Raw genomic sequence first — 13,286 nt, 5'->3', positions numbered from 1 at the left:
AGAGTGGAATATAATAATGCAATTTATATAATGTCTACAAAACAATAACAAATTACACGGACCACGTTTTCCATCAGTATTCTCGAGTATACCATGTATAATAATAATATTCTATTCTATTATAACGCTATTACAAGTATGTTACGATAGAAAGGGTAGAGAGCACACATTACTATATCATATCGGCGGAGGGGGAGGAGGGGGGGGTTGGTTGGTCACCAGATGAGCGTACGCTAGAACTATGATTGATGCACTTGGTCATGTGGTCACGTTCACATGGTAAACGGGTTGTGTAGGGGAGGGGGGGGGTAAAGAAAAACCGAGAGAGAGTCAGTCGGACGGGTGTGTTTTTGAAAAGCTGTGTGTTATTCATCACAACGAAAAAATACACACACACACACACAGACGAATCGCGAATTTTCCTACTACCACACACAAATCCCTTCATTACTTTGCCGACCCCCACACGGCTAAAGTGTCCATCACGGGAACTGTCAAGGATTTTATATGTTTGTAACGTTATAATTACTGTCGGTCACCATCTGGGGCCTGGCGATTCGCCCCTTTTTATTCGATCCGGGTCGTGTAGTAGTTTTTACACGAACAGCTACAGATACACCGTCCCTGTGCAGCAAACACGACCATGTTCGTGCCCACGACCAAACGTCCAGTCGGATATACAATGAAATAGTTTTGTTGTTCCGTGTATTATTCATAAATAAATAACATGTACAACGGTGCACGAGATACGAGAAAAACGAGTATTGTCAAATAGCGATGATGTTGACATAGGCGCAACTACACCTACATTTTAGTGCTAAAATTATGTATACCTGACAAAACATAATTCTTATTTTAAAACCATTTATATCAAAATAAAATATTTAAAAATATTCTAAAATAAAAAATGTAAACAGAGTATGTACATTGTTAAAATTGTACGGTTTTATGTTTATGTTTTATGTTTTATGTTTAAGTGCACACTGGTGATAGATATTAGAGGTGAGACACTTTAATTTTAAAACAGTTTTTTTCGGAGTATTGATTAGATTATCTTATCAACTGTATATTATTATTTACATAAGTCATCGCTAGTTAATAGTGTTCATGTTTTATTGAAGTAACTATTTTAGTGTTTAGAATGGCAATTTTAATGTATAAAATATTGTATAGTCCGTTTTAATAGGACCTTAAGTAGAGTAGTTGCAAACAAATGGATCTAATTTTAAATGTAATTTAAGGTAAGGTAATCAAAATTAATTTTTATTTGATCGAGTACTCTTCAACATTAGATGTTAGTACATTATAAAATTTAAAAAAATAATAAGTTTGTTTTAAAACTATAACCATTTTTGCCTATGTTTAACTTGAGGTTAACTTGGGGTTATTTTAGGTTAAAATAGTGGTAAAATTTTGGTATCTTGTACTTCTAATCTATATTTATGGCATGCAATAGGAGTATGAATTCACTTGGGGTCAAGTTAGGGTTATATTAGGGTTAAAATTGTAGTAAAACCAGAGTAAAATTTTGGTATCTAGTATCTCTGGTTATATTTGTGGCTTAAAAAAGGTCTTTGGGTAGACTTGGGGTTATTTATAGTGTAAAATGTTGGTATCCAGTACTTCTAAGCTATATTTATGTCATGAAAAGGAGTTTGGGTAAACTTGGGGTTAACTTGGATATATATTAAAACATACAATTTTATACTTAATTGATTAAAACATAACATATAAAACATTTAATTCTTACGCTATTAAGAAAAAAAAATGTTCTTGTGATTTACTGTAGGTACTAAATCGACTCTTGTTCTAACATAATTTTTTTGATTGTTGCCTCACCTCGGGTTTTAACACAGTTATTAACTGGTACAGAAATAATACCTACTTGTTACTGAAAACGTGTTTGGGTAACTGACAATACCTATCGGATTACGTGGGTATCGGGATTATTGCGATCACCCTTCATATTGTTCATTTGAGCTGTGCTGACCGTTTAACAACTACCCTTTTGAAATCTTCTCTAATCACACACCAAAACAGTATTGTCGAATTGACGTTAACGTCCAATGCATTCATTGTTTGATCAGTATTCCTAGTATAATACATTTAATGTTTGGAAATTCACTGAGTGTTCTCACAACAACTGTATAGTAGATGTACGCACCATATCTAAACGTAGAAGCGACTAATAATAGTAAAAAAAAAAAAAGACTACGAAAAATCTGACTTAAGTAGTACGCATATATAGCATTCAAAACAGATAGTTTTGATGGCGTGGGTTTTTTTTTAATTGGTGAAGTACATAATATATAAAATCAGTGCTAAAAAAGACAGGGTTTATATTCTATCCCTTTTCATTGCACATGTGAATTTTAATCCCAATGGCTCTTTACCAGTTCATGAAATATCATTACATAAAAACTTAATGGAGGGAGAAAAACAATATAGAAAATAGCGAAGTGTCATACTCTAATGAACAACGCTTGAACGTGCGAGTGTCGAATTTTACTAAGAATAAACAAATATCGAATAATGACGTGAACATTAATGAGAATCTTTGAATTAACTTGCGTAACGCGAATTTAATGAAAACATTTCCTCTTATTATTATTATTTTAATTCACCACATTCGGCTTTGAATGTATATATTCTTTTATACAATTTTTAAGTCACTCTTTTTTAGGTACTTTTTTTTATGTTTAACAAGTAAATCCGCAATAGAAACAAAACCTTGTACACATTTAACGAAACAAAAATATACCTTTATAGCATTTTCCATTTTTAATTATAAGGGGGAAAGCAAGCGAGGGTATTGTATTATACCTACATATTATTTCTTTTATCCTTTATTTTTTATGATTTGCTTATGAATTATAATGGCTAGGAAGGCGTGACTATCTAGTATCTATGCAGATTCTAGTTGTATAATGTTAACAGAGTCACTGCGGGTACTTGACTTAGTTATTACGGTCCATGCTGCTTTCCACCGATATAAAACTACATCGAGATCGGTTTCCCGGTTTTGGCTAAAGACAGTTGAGTATTTTCCACAATTTACTTTTTTCAATTTTTTGTTGTACAATGTACTTTTGATGTAAGGTTCAAAATCCAAAGACTGGCTTTATAAATCCATTCTGAGGTTAAAACTGTACTGGGTCTACAGTCTACACACAAAAAAAAAATACGATGGAAAACTTTTTCAACTCCACATCGAAGCTAAAAATATTAAAAAATGTAAATTATTATTTTTCTTGAAATTAGACAGCTCATTTTTTTACATAATTGATGCGTATAACAATATTTAATATTTTATTTTGGTTAAATATATAGTAAATGAAATTCTTTTACTAGTAACACTAGTCTGTTGAATCATAATTAAATATGATATTATATTAAATTATGAAATGTATATAGATTTACACATAATTTAGAATTTCATGCTATTATCAGTCTTTATATAAGTAAATTGAATTAGGGGGAGGTCTGTATTTAAGGAGTTTTTTAAAGCAATATTTAAGAAAAAAGAGGTTTTAATAAATGTTGACCATGTCAATTAATTTACCCGTTAATTTGTATAAGCTTCAGGGTATTATTTTTAATTTAAATAATTTTTTCTATGAGTAAAAGACATTTTGGTTTATTTTAGACCAGAAAGCCAGACAACTTTTCGACTACACAGGATGGTTCAATTTCAATTCTTTAATGAGATTCAAAGTTTTTGGCTACTTTACTATGTTATGTAGGAAGCCAATTTTCATTCAAAAATTTCAGTTTCTTGTAATTAAATCAATTAAATTTGCAATTTTTTCAACATTAAAACCTAACTTTTTTACAAAAAAAAAAAAGAGGAACAAATCCAAAATCTGTTTTCTACATTACCTAGTAAAGTTGCCGCAGAACTGAAATCAGATAATCTAAGTAGTCGACATTTTGTCTGGCTTTTTTGTCAAAAAATAGGCTGCGTGCAATCCCCTTAAGTGGGCACTCATTTATTGCTTGTCAATGTCGATTCGATTTTCTGACTTTTTCTCAATGTAATTTTCCATTATAGTTTTTAGTGTTCCTCTTCCCCCTAACCAATCGGGTATAATGTATAAGTTAGTAAAACGTGGAAAAGAGGATGTCATATTGTTAATGAGTCTCCATTTTGGCTAATTCAATTCGGCAATAAACTTACAAGTATAAAATACTTTAAGTATATGATACTGCCGGTTAAACACTCTATAAATAATTAAAGTGTAGTTCCCCAAGGACAAGTTTTAAAAACGTATTCGATGGTCACAATTAATTTTTATTTCCAAGTTATAATTAAATATCCTGATCGAAAAACAACTTTCAGAAGTTAATCATTAGCTACGTTAAAAAACTTTTTTATTCTCTTTAAACAGCTATATAAAGGGTTATAAAAAATTAATCAATTCCGTAGCTTGGTGAACGACTTCAGGCACGTTTTTGTGTTTGGCGACGGCAAGACAATTTGTTCGTAAGTTTTATAACAAAATGACAATGCCAACGAAAAAATAAAAAAAACCACCGTTAAAGAAAATCGTATAAGTCGTTAGACGTGTGTTAAATAATTAAAACCGGTTAGATTCGAAGTTGCAAGTAGCTGACAAGTGATGAATCTTGCGCTTACTACTGAAGCACTTACTTCTATTATTTATTATGTGTCCAAGATTGTGTACAGCAGACGGGGAGGGTGTGTTTCTCTAGAGCAGAGTAAGGAACGATCGAAGTATAAACTTACGCATGCCTTGAATAATATCAAATGCCCAATACCAAACATTATATATACATATGAGGTGTGTGTGTACAAGTACTAATATCAACGGAGACTTCCGGCGGTTTCCAGTGAAATATTCCCAACCGCAATCTACAGTTTTTCGACGCTTTTTGAATTGGTTCTGCAAAACTTAAAATTTCGACGAATATTGTTTAAGCGGTCAAAAGAGTTGCTTTTCGGAGAGAAAGCGCCATTAGGGGTTTCGGTCCGACGACCTTCGAGCTATAGTCTACTGTCTAGTAAATGTATACATAATAACTATTGCACAAGTTAATCTTAGATTCACAAAGACCTAGAAACTTTGGAAAGCATACAAGGCGAGCGTTTGAAATAACATTTAAATTGTAAATACCATTCAAACTGAAAAATGTCTTGAGTAGGTATTTTTTTAATACAAACCTTGTGATTTTATTTTTTTAATTCGGTACTTACGCAATATGAAGAGTTAATTTTTTATTGATATCTATTATTTTTTTAAACCATCTATTTTCTACTCACAAAAAAAAAAACCATACATACCGACTGAACTGACGTCAGTGTCAACATTTTGGGACGACGACATTGTTTTCATCACAGAAAAAAAACAATAAAATATTATTTTTTTAGTGTTAAACATAAAAATATCTGAAAAAATTTTGAATACAAGTTAAAATTGTTTTGTTTATTTCACACGAAATAACTGGCCTCGTAGATATTGTATAATGGCTGTATTGATACATACTTCACGATCATATTATAAACATGCGCCTTGTAGAATATTTTTATTAGGATTTATTTTCGGCAAGGGCTTGGACGTTCAAAGTAAGAGTACCGCTGAGATAACTACGCGAATTACAATATTGTACAGGGGTAGGTGAGCGTTTCATTTACTGAAAAAAATAGACAATTTCGGGGTAGACGTTATGGCCCTCGCCAGCTCGTCTCTCCCATTCCGGTTACTGCGGCCGTGTGTACATTTTCATAACGTTATTACTAAGCGCGTAACGCCGTACCGCGATCCCGTAGACGCTGTAATAATTTACATGTATCATTATTATAACGTCCTGAGAATTTATGCTGATCATAATAATAATTGTATATTGTTTAGTAGCAAAGCGCGGAGTATAATATAATATCTCACGTTAATCTCGGGTGCCGTTTTCGGTTATGTGGTGCCGTTTCGGTTTTGGATTTTCGCGGTCACACGGCGGTACGTTATGCCGCATTAAGCCACACAGATGTAATGATGATGAAAAGGTCCTGGTCGTCTGTGCTCGCTTTGGCGAAATCGGCAAACGGAACGATAATCGTAACCGCGAAGGGTTGGCGAAAAGCCCTTTACGCGGCCTGTCCTTTATCTGCCATCGGCTGCTTTCGCCGGTTAAAAAACATTGACGGCAACTTTTAACCGCCGCACGTTGAATATTGCATTGGCATTATCCCCGGGTAAAATCGGCTAAAAGATAAACTCGCCGGCGAGCACGTACTCGGCATTATCTCCTTACGTGTATACACGGTACATACCGACTTTGGGTGGGGGGTGGGAGAAGGAGCGAGGGGAAGGAGGAGGGGCTCCGTAAGATCGCAATGATCTTAAACCGTAATGAATTCACAAAGAAAACGTTTTGGTATTTACATGTATTTTTAATGTGGAGGAAATGAAAATATCCGATATTATCAGCTCTTCTGTTCTGTTCGTTAAAACAGCGCATCCATACCTAAGCACTGACCGCAGTGATCGACCGTTGGCTGATGGCAATGAATATTATTAATTTTTACCAGTCGCCTCTTTTTTGTTGGGGGAGGTGGGGTGATTTTATGTTCCTACTGTACACAAAAAAAAAACAGTTTGGGATCCCGGTCTTCGTCTAGGCAAAACTAACACACCTGGTGGTTAAAACCCAATTTTGACCGTCACTAAAATGTCTAAAAATTATAAATGAGATTTGAATTTTTTCTATTTAACCTGTACACAGAACATTTATAGAACCTAATAAAATAAAGGTAAATATTTTCATCTAGGTGATAACAGTTTAAATAATATTTTAACAACATTTAGGATAATATAACGGTTTTGAAACACAAATTTCTTTGAAAGTATTCCAAGATTTTGCTGTCTGCGATACAAATAGGTATATTCATTTTTTCCTATTATGAGTTGAAGGATTTAAAACGTGGAGTACGGGTTCAAAATTTTCATCAAGTAAATATTTTTATAGCAAAATATGTGAAATTATTGATAAAATGTAAATAGTTCTTATTTATATACTAAACATTTATCTAGTACAAGTTTAAATTATAAAATATTCTATTTGTACGATTTCCCGAAATTGTTTTTAAAAATTAATTAAATAAGTTTAAAATGCGAAATGGAATTGTGTACACACATTAAGTTAACATTAATTATCTACTAAAATCTACCCTTAAACAGTGATTTATTTGAATACACTTAAGAGCACATGTGTATTCGGATGCTTTCGATACTGTAAACATGTTAATTTCTAGATGGTAAATATTAAGTAATACTGTATCCTTTGAGTAACATTTTTTATGACGTATCCCTTTGTTATTAAAAAAGAGCTGTCAAGCCAGATCAAAATACTTATCAATATTGCTGTACAATATCATTCGTTATTTAAAAAGTCCAAGCATTAAATGCATCCAGTGTTAACCCGCGTAGAAACTATGGTCTCCTAAGGACGAGGGACGGAAGTGACAGCAGTATAAAATTGAGAGCAGTGCAAAGTATCATAATTTGCAAAGAGCATAATAAAATATTATATTTTGAATAATTTTTGAGTTTTATTTTTTGTAAATGTAAACTGACATAATAAAATGGTAGACGGTAGTGATCACAGTGGAATATAGTGTTTTTTTAAAAATAAATAGTAATTATTTAATGGAAATTAATTATTCAAATAATTATTATTCAATAACCGTATATTATGGTTTGAAAATTATTCGAATAAATTATAGAAAAAAAACATTTGAATAATATCTCAGACAGCAAAGTATAAAATTAATATTTCGATACTAATCGCGATAATGTTTGAAAAGTATTTGTTTGGTTGGTTGTAAACAGCTATAATTGTAAAACAAGTCAATAACATTTTTAGTGTACTTATAAATAGGCCTTTTTTTTTATGCGTGCAAGACTGACGACTTATTAGAATAAATTATTCAGTTCATGCAGTTTTATGAACTTTCCCGTTGAAGTCGTTTGTTCACACAATCGAACTGTTCCGGTTGTGCGTTTTGCTATAATATATATTTGTTTTTACTGTATCGCCCGTGCCGTCGTCAGCGGCCACTTATTATAATGGCGATAATGTATACAGTGTTACGTTAAAAGTGTTTAATTTCGTTTTCCACTCGAAAGACGTCTCGGTTTGTACTCGGTCGCCGCAGTCGTTCAATTATATTCCTATTGATGTTCAGATTATACGGGAACGTGATTGTTAAACAATCCGAGGAATAACCGACGGTCGCCGTCGTCTGTCGAATTTCCAAAGCGGGTTTTTTTACTCTACCGTCTTAAGCGTTCTTCTCGTTTTTTTTATAATTAATACAAAAATGCAATTATTGTGATTATTATTTGCGCTCAAAACGACGCCGGCGACGGTGACGACGCGCGGCGAACGCGGCCAGAGGATTATAATTCCCGGCCACGGTTTGTATTCCGTCTGAGAGTAAACACAACGCTATACTTTATTCTATATGTATATACATATATATATATATATTGAAGTGGCCTGAAGATACCTGAAATTTCCGGCTCACACTGTCAACACTGGCCGCTTTTATTGTATATATATATATATTATTGTTTGTACACGTGGGGGTTGGTCGGCAAACAGATTAACCGCGGCTCGGCGGGTATAGGTACCGCGGCTGAACAAACTGCACGGTCGTCTTATTGCCCCGGCCGAGAAAGGGGTAACTATTTTAATCCTTAAGAACTGCATGTACGCTACACGGCAGATGGGGGCAAAACTCGGCGGCAAGTACGCGAGAAATATTATACAATATTCGCCTATGTGCGATTTCGTCCCCGGGGACTGCCGAGGAAACGACCCGGTTCTTTTCCGGTTAACGGCAGTTTAAAAACAGAAAATACCGTAGGTACGTTATCTCAATGTGTATATGTGCTATAACAAAAGATGGTTTTAAAATTTAAGCACGATTAATAATAGCAATAATAATTATGTATACGCGGCTACCTGTATGATATTAGCCGTTTATACGCACTATATGTGATACATGTAGATCTTATAATATGGTCTTAACGAACGGGTATCGTTTTGCAAAGCTTTCAATGCAATTGCGTTCAACATACTGAATATAGTAACCGTGGCCGGTGTAAAGCATTTGGACTTGAATGAAATTTTTTTTTTTGTTAAGAAATATAAAACATTAAATTGTTCGCTATCCGAGTAATAGCTTCAATGTGGAGCTCTGACTAGGTATTGGTTTAACAAAAAATTTTATATTTATATTTTCCCGCTTAGATCCATAATAAATCTTTAACCACAATGCCGAGGTCTTCATGTAATCAGCTCATACATCAGAAATCGAGTTCCCCGAAAGTACTTCATGAAGCCCAAAGTTGGAAGTACTACAATTTCCCTTCAATACCGAGAAAAACCACCTCCTAATAGTAAACATGTTTCTGACTTTAAAGTATGTATTTTAAGTACAGACAGTGCGAGTAGGTTCAAAGTTAATATTTAAAATTAGCGCGGAAAGGTTGTACATTATTGTATAATATATATTAAACCTACCAATACAAAATATCTCAAGCCCTATACCCTAGAAAGGGTGATGAAAGTTTCTTTGTTTCACTTTGTTTGGAGATCTAGTGTTTACCTAAAAAATATTTAATACATAGTTTCAGAAAAATCTTTAGTCTAACTTAAATGTCTGAAATAATATATTTTTACATAATAACGGTTCATGTTGACAAAAAAGAAAGGCCCACTAAGTGAAATCACTATATGGTACATTTTTCGAAAATAAGTTAGCAGTGGGATTTTGTACCTTTAAACTTTAAAGGAAAGACTACGTCCATTCATATTTAGGGTAGACCCCTGTTAAAGCCGAAAAAAACGATAAAATGTAGGTATTTTGTAGACAATTTTACTTTACTTCATTTTTTCGTCCGTATTCTCAAAATCAAGTTTTGTTTTGTAATTTGGGTTTTTACCTCTAGACTTTTCAAAACGTGCGTACACTAGTACAGCCACAAATTGAACTTATACCAGGTACCTGGTACAATCTGATACCAGATTAAAACCGATTTTAAATATAATAAGACATAAGGTGTTGCCATGTTGTTATAATAGTAGATCGAGCGTAAAGGAAATGTTGTCTTTGTGTGTTTGAAACTTCATTAAAAGCTCTTGAATCGTCTGACGCGCTTGTGTGATTCAATAGTATTTAATCTCGACGAAGACAATATTATTATGTTCAAACTAGATACTCAACAATCTAAACTTAGGATAAAGTACATAGATAGTGCGCCATGTTATTGTTGTGCAACTGTTAGATACATGATTTCACTCTAAGTAAAATAATAATATTCATTTGTTTTGAGCTGTGAATATTATATTGAGATTTGAGTTCTTTAGTAAATGTAAATTTTGTTTTAAACTAAACACATTTGTCTAACATATTTCGAAAAACAATATCATAGTTGCAAGTATGATTTAAAAAGAAAAACGACATCTGTCGTCTAAAAAAAATTAAATTTTAAAAATGAAGACGAGAGAGTTTCTAGAAATATAAGTCTAAATATTTTGTACGGGTCAAATGAGCTAAATCCAAGTTTTTGAATTTATCCACATTACCAAATTCTTTACCGCCTTATAAGAGTTTTTTGAAATCTATACTTATTTGTAAAATATTGAAATATTAAAACATGAATAAGTGCTACAAATAGTAATTAATAATTTTACAATAAAACTGAATTGAAAATTACTTTTAGTGTTTTAGTCTCACTAAGTGTATTGAGCAATAATGAATGATAACTTATGTAAGTAATCTAAATTGCTAATTTATCCGCCAGTATAGATATATTTCAAGTTTTCGCTAATATTCTTAATATTAGTTGATTCTCGGTCAATACATAATCAAGAACGCCGGTAAAGTTGTAAAAATAAAATAATATTTCTCAGGGACAAAATAAAATTGTCTTGAGTAATATGTCTTGAGTTATTTATAAATTATCGACCATTTGCTTGTACACTTATTTATATACAATATTAATTAGCGGCGTGCTTATTTATATTTTACCGTCTACCAAATTAATTATTTAATAAATGTTTAAAACAAAATGTGGAGTGGAAATTATTCTTGTTTTTTTCACACAAGTATCATTGAGGCTATTGAAATAATGACTTGTGAAACAACAGCTATATTAATTACATAAAATTTAATAACTTTTTAGATTAAAATCCATTCCTACGCAGCACGTTCATTTTGTTTGTTCGTATAAAAGTTAATCTGGTAAAACCTATTTATATTTAGTGTTATAGAGTTTTTGAAAGTGGTTAGGATTCATATATATGTGTATTTCCTACGGAAAAAACTTGGTACATAACGCGGCATTGCTATTTTTTTAATAACTGCACACCTTTTTAACCGGCATCTTTTATACCTTGTAATCATTATGCCTTGAGTGCTTTTTTCTTATAACAATGACGACAGTGTACTGAAAAAAGTTTTGTTTCCCTTTTTACCTTTTCATTTATGATAAAACACTTGTTGTAATTCATCTTCACAACTTGAGCGCATTATTTTAAAAGTACGTTTCGCCAAACAATCCACATATTATAATATAAAGTTTTACGACTTGGCATGTTAATTGGTACTGTGATCATACTTTGACTGTATTGATTTAAACAACCAACAAAGACAATTGTTAAGCATAGTCACCAATTCGACTTTCGATTACTGGCAGTTATTCCAACCCAAATTCAAATTTCATATCGACTAATAGCAGTTTTTTAATCTCTAGGGTGGGTTTAAGCAAGATATTTTAAATGTCTAATATTAAATCCTAACCCTATGTATTTTTGTCTCACTCTGAGTAGGTATAAAAAAAGTGGAAGTTTGGGGTCAGCCGGCTAGTATCTATTGGGTACTATCATAGGTTACCAGAATAAGTCTAAACTTTGTGTAGTAATACAAAGAAGTGAAACAATAAAGGTATTATTATTCCAGGATGTTAGGACTAATCACGGGATTACCAGTACATTCAAATTAAATAAGAAAACACCAAAAGGGAAAATGTATAAATAATCCAAATTAAAATATGAAGAACAAAAAATAAAAGACGGGAGAATTATTTATGAAAACGCGGATAAGGGAACTAACGAATGGTTGATTTGGAAAACAACACAATATGTTTCATAAGACGATTTGGATAGAAATAAGGAAGCATAATTATGAAAAAGACATAGTGTTTGGCAGTGCAGTAGATTTATTTTGAAATAACTCAAATTACCTTTCAATGATATAAAATCGCAATTTTAATTTTTATCAGTTTTTGTAAAACGCAAGTAAACTGTATAAATAAAAAAGAGTAAACTTAAGTTCCACAAAACATAATTTTTTCGTTTTATGTCGTTCGGAAACTGTATGAATTTATCAGTTTCCGTTAAAGTGTAACGTATCGATCAAGAGTCAACATTTTATGTGAAAACTCACTTTATCTAAACGATAAAGTTAAATTTTAATGAACGTTTTCACTTGTTAGATCAGTGTTTTGATAAAGTTATTTTTTTATCAAAAATTATTATTTTATTGAACCATCACATTATGGCTCGCTAAGCTACACGATTATGGTAATTTTATGTATACATTTTTTAAAAATCTTAAAATACTATTTAATTTGATTTAACGTGATTCCCACGTTCATATTTTAAAATTGTTCACGAAGACTTACCTGCACATATGACGGTCAGTATTTGAAACAGCCAAATGACGAGGTACCGATCTGGTCTTTGACTAAACAACAACATGGCCTTAATTGTCAGATAAAGTTTCTAACCAAACGAGTACTCCATAAGTATATTTTGGTTAGGCGAAACGGTTTAGATATATACTTTAGCTCGCAGTTTGTGTTTTTTTTTTTTTAATTTTTTAAACTTCAACCGACACAGGTCGAAACACGTGTTACGATATAAATACCGACAGTCGTCCCAGGCAAGCACATAGGGTGGACTTACAACCCGACGTTGGTTCAAAGCACTAACGGCCACGGCAGGCGGCGAGACTTGGTCAGGCGACTTCCTACTCGTTCGGTGGGCGGCACCACACGCATGTGCTATTTGATCTTTCGTTTGTTTTTCGGTTTAATCATTTTTTATTTTACCAAAATACCACTGCCATGTGTCGATTTTCGAGTTGTTTAATTTTTCATTTAATACCCAGCCAGTGCGGTCAATGTTGAACGGGACAATCACTCAATCCGGCCCGACATGACTCTGTGAGGAAATAGTATTTGGCAATATCGTCAGACTTA

At 32.6% G+C, this 13,286-nt stretch overlaps 1 protein-coding gene across 2 annotated transcripts in view; it reads right to left on the bottom strand.

Annotated features, from left to right (window-relative positions):
• The window catches only part of LOC126834536 (lachesin-like), a 51,478-nt gene extending 38,481 nt beyond the window's left edge, over positions 1–12,997 (bottom strand). For both annotated transcript variants that reach the window (XM_050566540.1, XM_050566541.1), the window contains exon 1: positions 12,708–12,997. In XM_050566540.1, the coding sequence (XP_050422497.1) occupies positions 12,708–12,783 (76 nt within the window). In that variant the 5' untranslated portion in view covers positions 12,784–12,997. The remainder of the gene's footprint in view (positions 1–12,707) is intronic.
• Between the last annotated feature and the right edge of the window lie 289 nt (positions 12,998–13,286).

This window comes from Adelges cooleyi, unplaced genomic scaffold, assembly GCF_023614345.1.
Source record: "Adelges cooleyi isolate 19-005CV unplaced genomic scaffold, UGA_ACOO_1.1 ACOO_flye_CR_arks_rails_tigmint_CR_PRNA_21, whole genome shotgun sequence".
Classification (NCBI taxonomy): domain Eukaryota; kingdom Metazoa; phylum Arthropoda; class Insecta; order Hemiptera; family Adelgidae; genus Adelges; species Adelges cooleyi.
Note: the sequence above shows the minus strand (reverse complement) of the source record. Positions and strands in the feature narration are given on the sequence as shown.